We start from the raw sequence: 19,448 nt of genomic DNA on the forward strand, positions 1-19,448 counted from the left end.
AACATTGGTGATGTAGGTCTGGGTCATAAAAATCCCTTCCTTCTCTTTTTTTCTCATTCTTCTCCTTTTCTCTCTCTTTTTTCTCGATTTCCGTAGCAGTACACCCATCCTAGACGAGGCTGCCTTTGACTGGCTGTTTGGAAGCGACGGACTTCTTGCACCCTGCCTTGGCGGCGGTGTAGCGTGCATGAGGGCCACGCTTGGAGTTCCTCTTCTGTTTGGCCAGCAGGTCTCCTGCCTCCTGGGTCTTCTGTTGCTCCTTCAACCGGGCAGGGACCGGGGGCTGGATGATGGGCATCAGGGGGCAGCAGGGCATAAGCTTAAACACCCTCAGCTGAGGACAGAAGAGCAAAGCACAGCTGGTACATTTATGCTATTTGATATTCATACACATCCATAGACAGGTCTTCATTGTATGTAGATGTCTACTGGGGTGTCCTCAAAGATGATGAGGATGTTTTAGATGTAAAAAACTAAACAAAAAGAGGTGTAGCTCTAAGATAGGAATGGTGAATAGGGTAAACGTTGAACTTATAAGAGACACCTGGCCTCCCATCGTATGGAATGTCTTTATATCTGTGTACTGGCCTGTTCTCGGCTGCTGAAGGAGACTGGCAAGTTGGGGGGGCAGGAGGGGAGATGGTGACGCACTTTCTGCTTGTAGGCCGACCCCAGAATGGCACTGGTCTGGGGAGGGAAGGGGTGGGTTGATGGTTAGCGAGTAAGCGAGGCGAGGCAGGTAAGTAGCGTAGCTAGATTATCGTCAACCCCTCACAGCCCTTCCTCCCCACCCTCACCTGTTTGCCCTTCTCCTGCCAGCGTTGCCAGGTCTCTTCTATCTGCTCGCTGCTGTACTGGGTGATGCGGGGGTCAGAGGTCACCAGCTCCTGCAGTTTGGGGGCCTCACTTCCGCTGAAGTTGGCGGAGTTCTGCAGCTTCTGCAGAGTCAGGTTATCCAGGATGCGCCTGGCACAGCTGGCATCGATACACACAAGCACGCACGACAAACCAGAACATCAACAAACACAAAGGTGGGGGCCAGCAGCAGGACCAATCAGACCAGGGGGAGGGGTATTTACTTCCAGTGTGGACGTGTGCCCTTGTTGAGCACCTTGAGGGTCTGGCAGGACCCCACCCTCCTCAGGTCCACAGGCAGCCCCGTGGTCAAGGCATGGGGGTCGCCCAAACGCCATTGGGCCTGTCCAAACGTACCTGGAGAGAAGGGTAGTCACTGACTAACACCAGACTCATGACTATCTCTAAAACAGTTTGAGTCCGTTTCCATCAATTTAAAAGAAGTGACGGGCAGTGTTGCTACAAATATTAAAACTGTGAAACATTCGGGAGAAAGGGAACCTCAACAATCAATATAACTCCCACTGAACTCAACTACTTCCCCACTGTTGCTTCCATAGGCCTCAAGTCTATACAGTTGTCATTACCACCAGACAAACTGTTGGGCTGCCTAATGCCTGTTGTACCTATGTAGCTTCCAGAAATGGTCCAGAGACGCAAGTTGCAGTCCAAGCTGGCGGTAACGATGACACTGAAGCGCTCCACATACTCTATGCTGACGATGCTCCTTAAGTGCCCCCGCCAGGTACTGAGCAAGGGCGGGGAGGTTAGACACACCTTCCAGCCATCCTCCACCTGGGGGTCACAGGTCAGCCGTGGTCAGTCTAGCCTGGGCGTCAGTATGGAAAACAGAAAGGGTGGGAATCTTTTGGTACCTCACGTTTCGATTCTTGGGGTCACGACTCGATTACAAATCGATTCACAATTTTTTCAATTCATGATTCTTTCGAGTCACGATTTTTTTTCGATTCAATATATGCTTACATTTGATTCCAGTTTGCTGTTTAGTGTTACCTGTTTCTATTTGACTGTGATAGGCAGTTAAGTGTTGAAGAAAAAAATCCCAATGCATCAAAACCTTGAAATGTATTGAAATTTGTGAATCGATATGAATTGCTAGAAGACTGAATCGCGATTCAAATGCAAATAGATTTTTTCCCCCACCCCTAGCAAACAGGGGCACCCAGGACCAAGGTAGATGCTAGCAGTGCACACTGATGTACGGTGTAGTTACATTAGAGCATTGTGATGTGGGAAGTGAAGCCCTACATCCAAGAAATGACTTTCTGTAGATTTGCTGGTATTGGATGTATAGAGTATAGAGATCCCATTTGACAGGAGCAAAAGTTTATTTTATGATATTAGGAAGCTTTTAGTAGGCTATTTCCTTATTCAGTGACAAAGGCTTAGAAAGGAGGTTAGCCACAGTCAGGCTAGCCTGGACATGAATACACTTAGCTAGAGACTTAGCTAGACTGGGTGACTTACATAATTAGTTTCAATGCTGAGGACACCATGCAGTTGGCAATTGCATGACTCTAGAAAGAAGCTTCTACAAGCGTATATACAGATGGATAGTACAATCTACTGTGAATTATACAGTTCAGGAATGCTTTTTAGTATGTTGTTCGATAACCTGTGTGTTTTCAGTTTGTGGTTATGTTAGCTTGAAGTGTCATCTACAAGAGTTTCCTGTCCTTTTTGTGTTAGTGGAAGAAAGCGAGAAAGCGAGACCCTTTTCGGGGCCCTTATCTAATTTGGGGACACAACTTCCAAATAGGTCAAAGGCTTTCTGTCCACATTATTTTGAGATAAATACACTTTTTTTTTTTATTCACCACAACACACACTTTTATATTCTTATCTCTGCCTCCCCTTCTCCACCTCAACCTCTACCTGCTCCCTCTTCCTCTTCCCCCCCTCCACATCCACCTCCCTCTCCTCCATTTCCCCCTCACCACCCCATCCCCCCTCCCTGCCCCCACCTCCTCTGTCGTCTCCTCCGTCGTTTCCTCCAGCACCCTCTGTCGGGGCCCCTCCACCTTGCAGTAGTGGGGGATCAGGCTGGGCAGCCTGGTGGTGGTGGGGTTGTGGCGACCAGCTCTATCCTGTTCCGCGCGTCTGGAAAGGCAGTAGTCCTCTATGTCCCACAGCTGCAGATGTCAACACAGCTGATCAGTGTGCTGTAGCCAAGAGTTAGCATCAGTACATCCCTGACTAACCTATAAGAGTTTTTTTTTTTTGTAACTTAATGTTGTACTGTAGGGGTGGGTGAGGGTGAGGTTATAGCTACGGAGGGCTTTTACACCCAGCCTTCATGAGCCATGAGGCAGACAGCTTTCGACCCACCGTGATGTAGCCGCAGCTGTCTCCGGTGAGCAGCATCTGGTTGCGCTGGTCGGTGGACATGGAGTTGATGGAGAGCCCGTTGCTGTGCACAGCCCTGAACTTGCCCAGCAGCCCCCCTTGGTGGTGGATGGACCAGGCGTACACGTGGCCGTCCGCAACGCTGGTCAGGAGGATGGCCGTGTCAGGGCTGCGCTCCCGGGTACCCAGGAACAGGGCCTGGAGGAGCGGGGGGGGGCGACTGTATGTGAGCTACAGGACATCCTCTGGGCGATGCTCTTCTGAATCAACTGTGATGGGTCCCCTTTCTCTTCCTTCTACCTTCTCCACATCCCTCTCTTAATCTCCCTCCTCTTATCTCTCTATCTTGTCCACATCCCTCTCTTACAGTAATCACTCAACTATTATCTCTACCTTCTCTCTAAACCTCTTCCTTTCTCTCCTAATATTCCTCTCCCTTCTCCTCATCCCTCTCTTCTCCTATGCTCGTACCTGCTCCACAGCTAGACTAGGCTTTTCCAGATCCTCGACACTGATTGGTGGAAGTTTGCCGCTCCTGTCCGCCTTGTGTTCCCCCAACAACCTCTTCTGAGTCTTGTCCTTAGCATCTAACTCCGCCTCCTGATGGGGTCAATAGGGGTGGACACTAGGTCAAAGGTCAGTTATGTTCTACTGTTACAGTCTGGTGAATCACCCTGTTAGGATGAGTTACTCCATCTCTAAGACCACCATCACCTACGGCTGTAGTTACCACAGTAATGGACTCGGAGATGAGAGGTGATACCCGTTTGGGCAGGAGAGGACGAGGGCTCTCGCTGGCGTTGAACCTGCAAAAGGCGCGACCGGAATCAATGTTCCAGATGATGATGTCACCGCTGTAGGAGGCGGTCACCAGCATCTTGTTGCCGTGGGCGTGCATGGAGTAGATGTCCTCAGAGTGGTACTGGTTCCACACACGGTACTCCATCTCCATGTCCTCCTTCACATCACTGGAGAGGGGGGAGAGAGGAGGAGAGGTCAGGAGAGGAGTGGAGAGAAGAACAGAGAAGAGGAATGGAAAGGAGTGGAGAGGATAGGTGTGGAGAGAGAAGAGAGAAATTGAGTGGTGAGGAGAGGAGAAGATAGAAGTAGAGAGGAGAGGTGTGAAGAGGTGTGGAGAGGTGTGGAGAGTCGAAGACAGGAATGGAGAGAAGTGAAGAAGAGAGGAGTGGAGTGAAGAGGTGAGGTGTGGAGAGGTGTGGATAAGAAAAGAATGGAGAGGAGTGGAGAAGAGAGTAGATACAGATGTAGAGACACCACAGTGCTATACTCACAGGTACCACATGACTCTCTTGCTCCAGCCGGAAACGTAGATCCTCTGATTGATGTAGATGATGCCCGTCACCTGGGAGATAAACATCAAAGGTTCTTGAATGTCAAAAGGCCTTCCGTCAATATCAACCAAATGTTTGATTCATACTATCAATTCACACAATATTTTTTCTACATAACTTCTATATCCTAACTGTTCTATCCTACACCTATTCTATTATATAGCTGGCCATTCATTTGATATCATATCTGGACAAAATGTCAGCCTTCTGGACACTGGCCATTCATTTGATATTATATCTGGACAAAATGTCAGCCTTCTGGACACTGGCCAATCATTTGATATTATATCTGTACAAAATGTCAGCCTTCTGGACACAGTCCAATCATTTGAAACAATAACTGTCACAAAGGTCCCCGACAAGAGTGTCTCTTGCTGCATCATCGTAATCCTGGCTAGCTCAGTTGGTGGAGCATGAGACTCTTAATCTCGGGGTCATGGGTTTGAGCCCCATGTGGGCGTGTTTCCCTTATTAGCCTTCTGGACACTGGCCACTACTCATATAAATGTTTGTTTATTTAATGTATTTTATATCTTATATCTCTTCTACAACTGCTACAGAATTTTATACCGTCAACATTTATATAAAATGTTTATATTTAGTTTAAACTATGAATTGTACTGTGTTATTTACATGCTGCTTATATTCTTCTATTCTATGGTCTAAAGCAGATTGCAACTGCGTAATTGAAAAAAAGATTTACATAATTGTAACTTATTTTGTAACTACACAGAGTTACCTGTACATGTCAAATTCCTTCAAGATCAATAAAGTGACCTGAATGGATTTGAGCGTTAGTGGTGAATGCGAGGCATGGTGGGGGTCAGGGGTCAGCACCTCGTTGTCGTCCAGCATGGGCAGGGTGAGCAGCAGCGCTCCGTTGTTGAAGTTCCACAGACGTACGATTCCATCCTTGGAACCCGTGATGAGTCGGCGCTTGGGGGCGTCGAACGCCATGGCTGTCACCTCTGCCGGCCTCTCCGGCGACGTCTGGAACTGCATGACCTTCTCCCCCGTCAGGATGTCCCACACGCTCACCACGCCGTTATGGCAACCGCTCACCACCTGGAGCAGAAGGGTGGCATTCCCTCACTGTCAGCCTGCCAGCCCCCAGAGGTTCCAGTCCTCCTGGCTGTCAGCCCCCAGATGGGAGACAGCACCCTGTCTAGAGAGGCCGGGGAACCTGGCTCAGCCCAGCTCACCAGTTTGAAGTTTTTGTTGTAGAGAGCAGTGCAGAGGGAGTGTTCATGAGAGGTCTTCAGCTTTTGGCTGGTGTCAACATGCTCCACAGCACCGTGGAGAACTCCTATCTGTACACACGCACAGGTGTACGTACACACACACACACACATGTACACACTCTGAAGAACCTATTTCAATGCCTCCCAAAGACGAGATATCATGTCTTACGACCGAGACAACAACGTAGCCTGTCAGACTCTGTCTAGGTCAATAAAGTTAGCGTGAGTGCTATTACCAGGGAGGTGGCGAGGACCAGGATGTTGGTGTCTCTGTTGTAGTGGATGCTGGAGATGGGGAGGCGACTCATGGGCACATTCCTGGAGTGGATGCTCTGCAGGCAGGTGCAGCCCTGCAGGTCCCACACACGCACGTTCTGAGGGGAAGTGGGGGTGGGGAAGTGGTCAAGGGTGAAAGGTGGGGGTGAAGGGGGCGTAATAGAAGATTACCAGATTTTTGTTGTACCGGGACAGTTTATTGTGTACTATATATATAAATATACATACACACATACATACACTATACAAGTTCCAGTTAATATATAAATGACATAGTTAGGAGGGTGTGACAGAACGATTAGGCACTGGGGTTCTCCGTCGGTCAGAGCAATGCGTCCTGTGGGGCTGCTCGACCCTGGCGTCCCTACCTTGTCCTTGGAGATGCTGATGATCTTGTTGTCCGACCCGTTGACCACGATGTGCGTGATGGCGGCGGAGTGGCCCTTCATCTGGGAGATGGAGCAGTTGTTGATGTAGGGGTTCCAGATCCGCACGGTGCGGTCGAACCCTCCTGTCACTGCCACGCCGGGAGACACACAGACGCTCAGAGTACAGCAGAATAGAGTAAGAATAGAAATATGACCTATTTCCTGGTGCCAGACTTTGTCATTCTCTCACCCAGGATGTTGAACTCCGGGGAGTAGTCGAAGCAGAGGATGCCTTTTCTTATCTGGAACGCTGAGTTGCTAGATAAATGTAATCCAATCGATCAATCAATCAATTGATGAATGACTGTTAATCACGTTACTTATGCTATGGCTTTGTCATACACTGAAATGTACTGCATCTTATGAGGGCAGAGGTATTAGGTAGAGGGGAGAGGGAGGTGGTAGAGGGGAGAGGGAGGAGGTAGAGGGAAAAAGGTGGAGAGAGGAGGTAGAGGGAGGAGGTAGAGAGAGGAGGTAGGGGGAAAATGGAAAAGGAGATGGAGGAGGTGGAAGGAGATGGAGGAGGTTGAGGGCAGGTGGCTAGACCAGGAGCGTACTAGACTTTAGCCTTCTGGGAGTGGGGCACGGTGGTGAGCACCATGGCAGTTTGGTCAGACAAACAGCAGGTGGCGATGGCATTGAGATCAGGTAGGAAACGGATCTGGTGGCACCAGTTGTTGAGAATGGCCTAAAGATGGGATGGTTAGAGGAGGGGGGAGAGATTAAGAAGGGGGATAGAGAGACAGTGAAAGAGAGATAGAGATAGAGATAGAGATAGAGATAGAGAGAGAGAGAGAGAGAGAGAGAGAGAGAGAGAGAGAGAGAGAGAGAGAGAGAGAGAGAGAGAGAGAGAGAAAGAGAGAGAGAGAGAGAGAAAGAGAGAGAGAGAGAGAGAGAGAGAGAGAGAGAAAGAGAGAGAGAGAGAGAGAAAGAGAGAGAGAGAGAGAGAGAGAGAGAGAGAGAAAGAGAGAGAAAGAAAGAAAGAAAGAGAGAAATAATGGCACCGAACCTTGACGCAAAAAATATTAGATAACAGAAGAAAGATCCTTCTCACTCAACCCCCCTCTCTTACAACTCCTGTTGTCATCCCTCTCTATTGTTACTTCTCTTTACTCTCTCCCTCCTTACAGACAGCCTGACAACGAACCCAAAATAGCTGATCCGCTCCCTGGAGACATAAGCTCTGTGTGGGCAATTGTAAAGGAAGAAAGCTTGTGTTTATACTTCAGCAGATGCATTAGTTCAGCGTATGCATGCAGAATGATAGTATCTCTTTGTAACTAGCTCTACAATCTACTGTAGTAGGCGTTATAGATAGGGCACTGTAAGTTCTCACGCTAGCCTCTCACTTCCAAACAGCACAGATTTGATTAAGCAAATGACCATATGAATAATGAATATACTGCGTATCTTACAGACGTGTCATGTGACGTGTCATATAGACAAGTATGATCCCATGAGCCTATATTTCCAGGTCTCATTTGCCACTGACATATAGTATGTGTAAACACATGGATGCTCGCAGTGACGGTCCTAGCACATTTGGCGCCCCGGGCAAGGGGGCATATGACGTGTCGCGGTTGGCGCCCTCTGCTGGTAGTGCGTTTGAACCTCAAGGATAGTGGGAGGGTTAATTTGATGCAATTGGGAAATTGCCGCCCCCCTCTTCATGCCGCCCCGGGCGGCTGCCCGGTTCGCCCTTGCCAAAAACCGCTACTGGATGCTCGTATGAAATACATCTCTCTGGGCTGGAGCAGCTGCACTACGCACCACTTTGAAGCACATGAAGTACTTGGACTGGTTCTTCAGCAACGCAGGGACAGGAATCCGACAGCTACCCCCTGGAACACAGGCACAGAGGGGAGGGAGGTGGAGGGGGTAGGGGGGGGTCACAAAGGGGACAGGGCTTGCTACAGGGGTGAGTAATGAAAGAACAGTAGGTGTGTGTGTGTTCTGGCACCAGCTTTGTAGGCTCCGCTGTTGAAGAGTCCATTTTGGAGGACGTTAGAGGAGATGAAGGCTGTCAAACAACCTTCCACGTCTCCCAGACAGAACACAGACTTGACCCCATCTGACCTGGGACAAACGCACACACAAACTAAGGTGAAAATCCATCAAAACAATGAATCCGACTGCTCTCTATCCAGCTTCTCCCCGACCAGTGTCCTACCAGTAGTCCATCACCACTATGTAACCCTCCAGGCCTGTCAGACAGAAGGCGCTGTCACACTTGCTGGCACTGATGTCAAAGAAGTCTGACAGAACACACAGAAACAGGCTTTGTCATGACCAACTAAATCTGTTGCTTTTATGGGTGGGGCACCAATATTAATATCATACATAGATGCTTAACCCTCCCCTCCCCCCTCCCACACACACAAGCACACACACAGACTGCTGCACACACCCACGTCTCTCCCGGTTGTGGCTACAGCCAGCAGGTGGAGGTTGCTGAGACAGAGCATATCATTCACCCAGATCTTTTGGCTGGGGGTGTGGCCTTTCTTCATGTGGCTTATCTATGGAGGGAGCAGAGAGGTGAAACATTGACATTGTTCTTACATTTACATTTACATTTAGTCATTTAGTAGACGCTCTTATCCAGAGCGACTTACAGTAAGTACAGGGACATTCCCCCTGAGACAAGTAGGGTGACTTGCCCAAGGACACAACGTCAGTTGGCACAGCCGGGAATCAAACTGGCAACCTTCAGATTACAAGCCCGACTCCCTCACCGCTCAGCCATCTGACTCCCACTGACACACGCATGCACACACACACTCACATTGACGGTACGGGTCAGTTTGAATCTCTCGCTCCAGTAGTTGAGGATGCCGTCTCGGCTGATTGACAGGTAGCGGCCCAGCTGAGTGCGAGTCTTGGGCTTGGCCTCGTCCTGGCCGCCAGCATCCTTGTTATCCGCCTGCTGGGTCTGGAACGGGTAGAACTGCAGACTGACGATGGGCTCACAGTGGGACCTGGGAATGTCATACAATAATAAACAGTACTGCTAGGGTGTAGAGTAACACAATGAGATGAATGAGAGGATGGGTGGATGGATGGATGGATGACTGAATGGATGACTGAATGGATGGATGAAGTCACCCTACGAGGCCTGAGTTCGACTGGCGGGTGAACTCACACAGGGATGATCTTGAGTGGCTTGGGGAAGTAAAGAGGCCTGTTCTGTTTCTGCAGGGAGTCCTTCTCTCTGTACTCCAGCAGCATGTAGTTCAGATACTCCTCCTGACAGGGTTAGGCACAGCTGTCAGACATGTGTGTGCGTGTGTGTGTCTGTGGTGTGTGTGTGTGTGTGTGTGTGTTGGCAGCTCATCCCTTGCTGAGTCAGCCAGTTGACATATTTAGCTCTGGTTTGGCGTTTCTGTCATGTTGTGTGTGTGTCACACAAGTGAATGAAGTGAATGTCTCACCCAGATGACAGACACATACCCAGTCCACACTGCCATCACAGTTGGTGTCCACTTTCATGAAAATGTTGTCCAGATCTTCATCATTTACGTCTCCCATGATCTCCTTGATGGCGATGCGGAACTCATTCATGGATAGCCCTAGGCAGGAGGGAGCAAGGAGGAGACAAGGATGAAGAGAGAGAGAGAGATGAGGGCAGAGAGGGAGAGAAAGATAGAGACATGGTGTTTCTGACAAAACAGACCAGCAGTGAGGAAGACAGGGTGTGTTTCTCAGCATGGATACTGATGTGGGGAGACAGATATGTGAAGTGTATGTGTGTGTGTGTTCCTACCTCCCTCTCCCTCAATGTCCGCCTCATGGAACATGGCCTCGATGCATCGGAGGTGCTCATCATTGATCTGGTCCTCCACCCGACCCGAGCTCTTCTCCTTCTCGTCCACTGTCGCAGACCCACTGGTCCCCACCCCTGCAATGTCTGCATTCTGACACACACACACACACACAAACACAGTTCAGAAAACAGTACTAGTTCTACAGTGTTATAGCAGTGTCTCTGTTGATATCTACCTGTGCTCTACTTTGTTTCTGCTTGTCCGTGGGGAGCCTAAAACAAAGAGAACCCCATGATGATATGACAATACTGGCTTAATATATGCTACTGCATTCATATGTCCAGCTATTATATTGTTGTTTTGTTCGTTTAGACACATGTTAGTTCTCAACAAGGGGGCCACAGCCCCCAAGGGAGCTTCAGAGAGCTTTGAGGGAGCTTTGGGGAGTCAGGATAAACTAGGCAGAGGCAGTGCGAATGCTCGTCAGTGTTGCTTCCGCCCGATCTTGCCCGTACTGGGATTCGAACTCCTGTCTTCAGACTCAGAAACGCGAATACCACCTTTACAAACACAGCTTTAGACTGATACTGTAGGCAACGCCTCCGAAAAGCTAGCTCTTTGATGGGGCGGGTGAGTTCCAACCAATTAGATTTTTTTTTTTTACATGACTAAACACAGTTATACATATAGGCTACATCACTTCCTATCCCCCCAAAAAAGAAATCAAATCATATTCGCTTACATATGATTAAGCACTTCTTGCTCCGCAATTTGTTTAGCACCAGCCATATCAGGAACGTTACTATAGTAACCAACAGAAGGTTACCTCCAACTATGCAATTTTTTTAAAACATAATACGTAGTGTCATGATTCCATGATACAATCAAACGCTGCATCTCATCAATGTCCTTGGACATTCTGCCCGGTAAGTGCGCTGCCCGGCTTTGTGACAGCGGACTTCGCCATTAGCCTAGGCCTAGAATGAATCGACAGACTTGTCAAAAACGTCATACCTAATAGCACGTGTTCGCTGGGATGGATGGGAAAATAAGATGTGAGAAATTGTTTTTTTTCCATGCAGCTAAAGACGACCAAAACAGCAAAACATGTTTTTTAAACTGGGACACATTTGATGAGCCTAAATGAAATAAACTGGGAGACCTGCAATGGATGGAGCCGTGGCAAAGACAGGCCGGCTGGCACTCCGGTGTAGTTAGAGAAAAAAAGCTTTTACCCTCCGTGCCATTTCAACCCATTGTTTCCTGCACAGAGAAGCACTTGCTGCAAAGGATATTGAACAAGTCAAGTCCGTGCTCGTGACAATTGTGAACTGTTAAAGCCAAGAGCCACAAAATCCCTGCTCACGCACAGAGGTGAGATGGTTATCCCGAATGCTGACACGTCTGTTTAGTTTGAGAGAGGAGCTGTATTCATATCTTTTGGACAAAAGGCCAGATCTAGCAGTTTTTGCTGGAGTAGAAATGGCTTACTCAACTGGGCGGCAGATATTCAATGATACAAGATCAACAAAGCAATGCAGGGTGCAAATACAACATTTTGATAAACCCGCCAGGATTCTGAAGGCATCTTGCCGGCCTTCATGTTGGCAATGCTGCCATTTAAGGTACTTCCCATTGCTAACACTATCCAGTTTCAGCCTGCAGCTATCTCCAGCAGTCTGTTACAGACTCCTCCACAAAGGGCCCATTCACAGTGGGACAGATGTTCTAGAAATCCCTAGGCTCTCCGTGATGTCACATTATTTGAATCTTGGAATTTATAACCTAGAAGAACCTAGAACAACCATCTATTCTAGACCGATGGTGTTTTCCTGGTCGTGAGATGACTCACTCACCCACCCATGACAACATTCTAGTAAACAGTGAGGATAAATGACTCAACAATAACAAAAAACACAACAAATTTGCTTACCGTGGAAATACTGTTTTTATTCATCGTAAGAAACTTGATTCAGCTAAGAGTTTAAGAAAGAAAATAAGAAAATCATATTTTCCCGCTTAAAAGACAAACATAGAGAAAGATAGATTGATAAAACTAAAAGGGGGTGGGGGAGGCCACAAGGCCCACAGTGTACAGGCGCCTCAGCTCTGGGGGGGGGGCACCAATGTAAGCTGAGCTTCGTCATTCCAATTCATAGTACCATCAGAAACCTTTACAAGAGAGGAGAACCAATCAGGCGGCTTGGGGTCAGACCAAGGTTGGAGGTCAGAGGTTATTGTTGGCACAGTCAGACTGAGGCCACAGTGGGGTCGGGTCGCTGTCCTAACCCAACAGCGTTGCATATCAAACATCTTCACTGAGTCAAATGTTTTTCAACATGATTTGTCTTGGTGAGACCCCATGCACCCACCACAATTAACCACCAAGGTTGTGTACAAAGAAGAAAAAAAAAACATAACACTGAATGTGTTTCAATACAAGACACTGAGGTTCTCGTTACAGTTCAAGTTTTCTGTGTTTCTTCTGCCGCCTACGGAGACTTGAACACACACGGTGACGTGATTATCTGAACAGGAAGGTTTCATGTTCACGCCCCAAACATATTCTGGAAAAAAAAAACGACGATTCGGAAGAAGGGCGATTCCTAGACATGCACATCAAAATGGAGCTTGGGTCCTTAACAAAGGCAAACTGTAGTAATTCAGATAACATGAAGAAATCCACCATCACCACCTTTACAAGCAGGCACCTGTTGACATGACTATAACATTCAAGCTCTCTCTCTGCCCTGCCTATAACAAAGGCATCATCATCATCACTTGTTCAGGTACTAGGAGAATATTATACTCCAGCCTGGTTGACATATCCACTGTGATCTGGGAGCTTGTACCACCAGACTAGTTTACCAAGCTTGGAAAACGGTACTAAAGTTAGACGGTATAGTAGACTGAGATCATTCTAAACAATCTCACCTATTTCAACAACCAGAAAGCCAATGGCTCTCATCAGTAAAGCGTGTATTAAACTACATTACCCAGACTGCTCTTCTGTGTGCTGGCTGCTGTCCATCAACCACTACTGTGTGGATGGAGAATTCTACCTGCAGGCTTCAAATTGTTAATTAAAAAGTTCATCAGGTTCGTGTGACTTTAGAGGCTCGGTCATTACAGAGGTGAGGGGTTTATCTGAGAATGACATGGAAGACTGGAGACCCTGAAACCTTTCTGCCTCGTTCTCTAGAAGACATGCTACAGAGCAGCAAAAAAACATAGCCTCCAAATATTAAGAGCTAACTGACAATACTTTAATTCGCATTACAAACATTTGCCAAAAAAGAGAAAATACATCGAAGTCACATCTATGTTGAGTTTATGAAAAAGGTTACCAAGAGAAGAAAAAAAAAAACATTAAGAATAAGGCCATTTATAAAAACATATAAAATCTCTGACTTGTCCTGTGCAGAGTCTGGCAGTTATGTTTTGGGGCCCATTTACTTGGTCTCTGGGACATCAGAAAGGCTATGATCAATCTAAACTAATTCCACAATGTACATCGCCTTGTTAAAACTCTCCACAAATCCAGTTGAAATATGGTTAAAAAAAGAAAAGAAAAGAATGTTTAAAAAAATAATCTATCACCTTTATGAGGTGCTTTCCTCGCAAAGAGAAAGCCTTTGGCACAAGAAGTCAAAAATCTTGTGCCAGTGGAGGAAATGGCGGTTAGAGAAAAGCCAAAAGCGGGGTAGTTTGGGATGACCCGGTGAACCTGCCTGGCCGCTCGAGGCTAGGTTAGTTTACCAGGACACGTGTGAGGCTAAAGCCCAGAGGTCATGGGTCGAGGCAGGCATTTACAGTGCATATGCCTTCTAACACACAGAAGGCAAGCAAAACATAAAATATATCTCACATACACACACACACACGCACTCCACCACAAGCCTCGTTGTTGCGATACGATTCTTGTTCAGCATTAAATACTGGCATGCCTAGAAGACTTGCAGTGAAGAAGCTGCATTCTGTATTAGTGTGACCGGCCTGTGACTTTGACAAACGGAGTCACAGTTCTCCTGGAATAAACAATTGCACATTTTAAACAAGCTCATCCTCAGATGAGACCCAATGATAAAACAGTAAAACAAGTTTTTTTGGGGGGGTGGGTGGGGTGGGGGGCACAGGGTGGACTGAGTGAAGTACTAATGATAGACCATGATCAGAAAACATCAACCATACACACAACATAACATATCTAAAACCCTTCCTCTATCGACATAACTAGGAAAACAAGTTCCCATACGTAATGGAAGCATGTGGCAAAGACTGTGATAATTTAGGGAAAAGAGAAAACATGTACAAAAGACAGTGCAGGTGCCAAAGAACTTGCGACAACACACACGGGAGAAAATAAAATTAAATGTAAAGCCCAAAGAAGTGGAATATTACAGACGGATAAACTCACTCTTCGGGACCTGAGCAGACCAAGATGGCCACTAGAAGCCGACCAAGATGGGCGCTCTGTAGTGTAGTACAGCACTAGGCTAGGCAGATACAGGGCACCAGGAGAGCGGGCCAGGGACAGGCCCTTCAGAGGAGGTATTTCACACTTGACTTGTTTCAACTTGATTTGACAGACAGACAAAAAAAAACATTTCATATCGAGTCCATTTCAGTACCCCAAATCCATATCATGAACTGGTGGTTTCAGGTACTAGAGAGGGAGGGTGGGGCTGGGGCTGTTGCTGATTGCAGGGGTGAGGGGGTGGGTTCAGGCAGGTTCGGAAAGGTTGGTTGGAGGTTGTAGCAAGAGGTGCGTCATCCAGTCCCGAGAGTTAGAACTCCTCCTGCTCTTCTGATTCGGCGTCCGGTATGACAAAGCCCTCCTGATAGGACACATGGGACACAGAATGAGGCGTGTTTATCAATATCCTACTGAGATCTCCGTACTCCTCATGCATCATTTTATTTTCTAAAGATGATGTCATTCAGATGTTGATTACATTGTTCCAATTCGTATTTTATTTTTTTTGTACCCAAGGGGTATGAATGTTGTCCAGACAGATCTAGCTATGCCTCGTACAATAAATAAGGCAGGCCTGAATGAGCCTGTGCTAGTAGTGTTAGCATACTGAAGCAGTAAGCCAGTCTCAGTAGTGTCACCATACTGAAGCAGGCCTACTGGGCTACAAACATTACATTCCACTAGTGGAATTATAAGAGAGAATCAGCTGTTGCTTGGACCACGACACATGATCTTACCCCAGAGGATAGAATTCAAAAAAGCTTACAGCTGTCATGTTTGTAGCTGTGTGTTTACCCACAGACTACTTTGCATGTTTTGTTCAGAAGATCTTGGTTGTGTGGAGCATACCTGTTGTGACTGACTACTGACTACTACACTAGTAGTGTAGTAGTGTTGAAAGTTCATCGTTTGGGTAATAGCTGGTTTTGAGGTGTGTGTGTTCACTCACATCTGTGGCATAGAGAATATCTATGATCCTCTGCAGTGTTGGGTCTCCTTCTCCCTCCTTCTCTTGGCAGATGAGCTCGATGTTCCTCAGTTTTCCAAAATAAAAGTCCCTCTCTTTCTCCATGTCCTGGATGGTGGACTTTAGAATGTTGACCTGCAGGGAGAGAGAATCTCATTTATGACCTCTGGCTCTACTAAACGACCATTTAGGCATCAACTAGAAAAACGTAGCTTACAACTATATTGTCTATATAGTTCTATATTCACAATATTTCCTCTATTTAATTTGAATACATGAATGACTGGATGAATTAATACATAGAATAGATACAAGGATGAAAAACAAAAAAACAACCACATTACCTCCTGGATAAGCTCTGCCCTCTCCTCATCTCCTCCACCGACCCCTGGTCTCCGTGCCAATCCCGGCGCCATCTTGGGTGCTACCTTGGCAACCGCGGCCCTCTGGGGAGCTGGTAGAAACAGCCAACCAATCAGAGTTAGGGAAGAGGGGAGAGATTGATTACGAGCTGAAGAAGTTCTCATGTATGGATGCATCTCTGTCGTGGGGAGGATGACCTGACACAGTGACCACACCAAGGGGAGAGGGGGGTGAGAGAGAGAGATTGGGGGGGAAAGAAAGAGAGACAGAGAGCGAGAGAGAGACTGACCTGCATTGAGGATCTTCTTGGGCTTGTTGAGAGCAGACATGGCCGGGCTGGGCATGGGCATGGTGTCCTGACCCTGGCGTGCCTCCACGGGGTCGTAATCCTTACCGTCATAATTGGCGTCAAAGAACTTCTTGAACCACTGGACAAACTCAAAGTTGTCCTGGAACTTCCCCTTTATCAACTTGTCCACTGGGATGATCTGGGAGTCAATTGCAACAGAAGAGTGGAAGAGAGTATAGTAAAACTTCCCTTGTACGATTTTAACCATATTGGGGAGGTTGAGGACAGTGTTACGCGTGGAGATCTGGGTGAGATATGACACCTTTACTCCACAGCAGGTTTGGACACACCAGGCGAGGGGTGTGACCAGCAATACTAAACCCTGTGGCGTTCTGGAGAACACAGATGAGATCAAACACGGATTGGACACAATGGGGGAAAGGTTTCTCTGCTCTCTCACACACCTTTAAAGTACCATTACAGCCACACACACAATATCTTCATTGTGCAGTGTGGTCCAGTTCCAGGATGAGAACTAATGACAAGCTAACAGAGTGAAGCCTGTCTAGCAGGTCAACAGCCCTCTCATCGCATAAATGTAAATATAGGAGGGGGGAGAGAAAGAGAGAGGCCATGCTAATTCAGCAGTAAACACAATTAACAGTCTGCAGCACAGCTGACATCATTAGGAGGTCCCCCCTCACACACACACACACACGCACGCACAGAGTAAAGTCCAAGTCCATACGCGAGGGCTGGGATTAGGATCAGAGAACATCTAATAGCGAGTCAATAACAGAAGCAGTTTTACGGAAGGGGGGGGGGGGGGTCAATCCTTCTACCAACTACCCTGCGACTGTGGGGCACTGGCAGCTTGCTCACCTTGTCGACGCCCATCCTTTTGAAGCTGGCCTGCAGTATCTTGTAGTTATGAATGAACTCGTGTTCGAGCTTGGCAGCAAACTTCACTTTCTTCAGAGGCACACAGCCAGGGAAGAGCATGTCCATAAACTGGCAATAGGCAGCACCTGGGGGAGGAGGGGAGGGGGAGTTGGGTATTCCAAAGGTGAAACAGAGCGACAATGTGAGGGAACCATTGTCAAAAACACCCAACTTTGATCTATCAGCCTTTTATCTGAGAACAGCAGATAATGACATCAGACTAACAGAGGACTACAGAGTAATGACAGGTTTAGGCAGAACATAAATCTGAAACATGATCTTGGCGTGTCCTCTAGTTAAAGCCTGACCCAGTGGTTAGGCAGGCAGAGCAGCCTACATCGTAACAATACAAAGCTGCTGTTCAGATCTGTCTCACCTCCATCTTTGCCATATCAATCCTGAACAACATTTGCCAGTATTTGCCTACCAACCTGCTACACCCATAACCTCTGTTGCCTCGACATCATCATGGAAAAATGACACAGCACTTGTGCAGCAATAATGAGTGATACTCCATAGATAATGCTGACATCAAATGATTAGTCATCTATGATGCTAGTTCATCTTTAGCTTCACAGTTCCCTACCAACCAACCTATAGACCCCTGACAGGCAACACATAAAGACTGGTACCAGCTCTCGATTAGCTAGCCAATCCTTTGAGTTGGTTAGTTAGTTAAACGTGGGTTAGGCCTTACCTGAACACAGCAGCTCGATCTTGGTGAGGTTGATCTGTAGGGACTCGTTGATCCAGGCCAGCATGTCATGACGACTCAGATTGTCGCTAGTTACCGATGTCGAGTACACGTTCACAGCCATTTTATCACGACTGATGGGATGGGAGACGGGACAGTTAGACACATGGTTACGTTACATCACTAGAGTAGCCCTTTTGAAAGGGTTGCAAAGAGGTTGGCTATGGAACAGGTTGACAGTAGACAATAGTATTACTAGCTGGCTATGATTACTTTGCTGATTCGGGACTCAATATGACCTACACCATGTTCATATTTCATAACAGCATACAGTCAGAGTTCTTTCCTTATAGTTGTGCTTGTATTCTGTTTAGCTATGTCCCCTGACTAAAGAAGATAGCCATCTTATCTCATGTGTCTAGCAACCTTATTGTTTGCCAAACCGTGTAACTGCAGTTACAGTGTAACAAACTGGCCATTACGGAAAATGACAGCGTACCGTCTCTCTACAGTTTGTCCAGGCACACTAGCTTATCGCATTGGCCGAGGATAGCTTGCCAAATAGGACCCACAGACAGCTGTGAGAGAAATATCTGGGATGGGAGTGACCCATCTAACGTTAGCCCAGCCTAGACTAGAAGAAGCTAGCGTATTTGCTAGCTTTAACAAGTTTATCCGGCTGACTAGCAAGCTAGTTTCTGCAAAAGGCCCAATTAAAAACAGTTAGAAAGCAGATTCTAGTCCGACGGAAGTTACCATCTCGCTAGGTAGCACGTACTGTAACAGAACATCTTTAGAAATTGTCTAGCAAGCTATATATATAACCATAGTGCACTGGCTATTTTGTTTACTACAGTAGCTAGCTTTAGATTGATCACTTGTAATTCCAAAAATGTAATTGTGTAAAAGCTTAATAGCTACCTAACTATGAGCAACTAAGAAGTCTAGCGGCATTTCCCCCGCCCTACCTTAGCCGGTGCAGGCTTGCTAGCTAGCTGGCGTGTTAGTTAAGTAACCATAGACGCCCTCCCTTAAACACCATTCAACTCAACGTTTCAATCCCTTTTTTCAGGGCGCTCCTTTAGCAATTAGCATGCTAAGCTAAATGCTAGCTCAACCATTACACCCACGTTTGACTGAAACGTTGCGAAATGAGGTCTTTACCTTTACTGGAATTTCACGTGTCTAGGCGTAGTTTGAATATTATTTACACGTAAACGATTCGATTTCTCATCTAAACGCTATGATTACAGATTACTGCTGGATCTAGACTGTAGCTAATGGGCCAGTGCAGTCCGCCGGCGGTCGAATCCTTTCAGCCCAACTGCGTTTGTTCTAGCAGGCTTGCTGAATACGTCACGACGCTGCCGACGTCTCGCGTGCGGCTCATTCTCGGACCGAGGGCTGTTTGGGCGAGGCCACTGGTCAAGTTG

General features: G+C 47.1%; 2 protein-coding genes across 2 annotated transcripts; both read right to left on the reverse strand.

Annotated features, from left to right (window-relative positions):
- Window positions 1-109: 109 nt before the first annotated feature.
- On the reverse strand, window positions 110-6,123 carry LOC134019532 (WD repeat-containing protein on Y chromosome-like). The gene is made up of 12 exons (XM_062460492.1): window positions 6,052-6,123; window positions 5,777-5,884; window positions 5,412-5,639; window positions 4,515-4,585; window positions 3,953-4,190; window positions 3,694-3,822; window positions 3,205-3,420; window positions 2,841-3,008; window positions 1,482-1,650; window positions 1,080-1,212; window positions 798-975; window positions 110-334 (listed from the first exon to the last, which is right to left on the reverse strand). The coding sequence occupies exons 1-12, from the start codon at window positions 6,121-6,123 to the stop codon at window positions 110-112; spliced, it is 1,935 nt and encodes a 644-aa protein (XP_062316476.1).
- A 7,404-nt stretch (window positions 6,124-13,527) lies between these two features.
- Window positions 13,528-19,376, reverse strand: LOC134018470 (microtubule-associated protein RP/EB family member 1-like). Its single transcript, XM_062458411.1, has 7 exons — window positions 19,180-19,376; window positions 18,019-18,149; window positions 17,262-17,407; window positions 16,380-16,578; window positions 16,072-16,181; window positions 15,710-15,862; window positions 13,528-15,121 (listed from the first exon to the last, which is right to left on the reverse strand). The coding sequence occupies exons 2-7, from the start codon at window positions 18,137-18,139 to the stop codon at window positions 15,071-15,073; spliced, it is 780 nt and encodes a 259-aa protein (XP_062314395.1). The 5' UTR covers window positions 18,140-18,149; window positions 19,180-19,376; the 3' UTR covers window positions 13,528-15,070.
- Window positions 19,377-19,448: the final 72 nt, after the last annotated feature.

The sequence above is a fragment of the Osmerus eperlanus genome, chromosome 4 (assembly GCF_963692335.1).
Source record: "Osmerus eperlanus chromosome 4, fOsmEpe2.1, whole genome shotgun sequence".
NCBI classification, from domain to species: Eukaryota; Metazoa; Chordata; class Actinopteri; order Osmeriformes; family Osmeridae; genus Osmerus; species Osmerus eperlanus.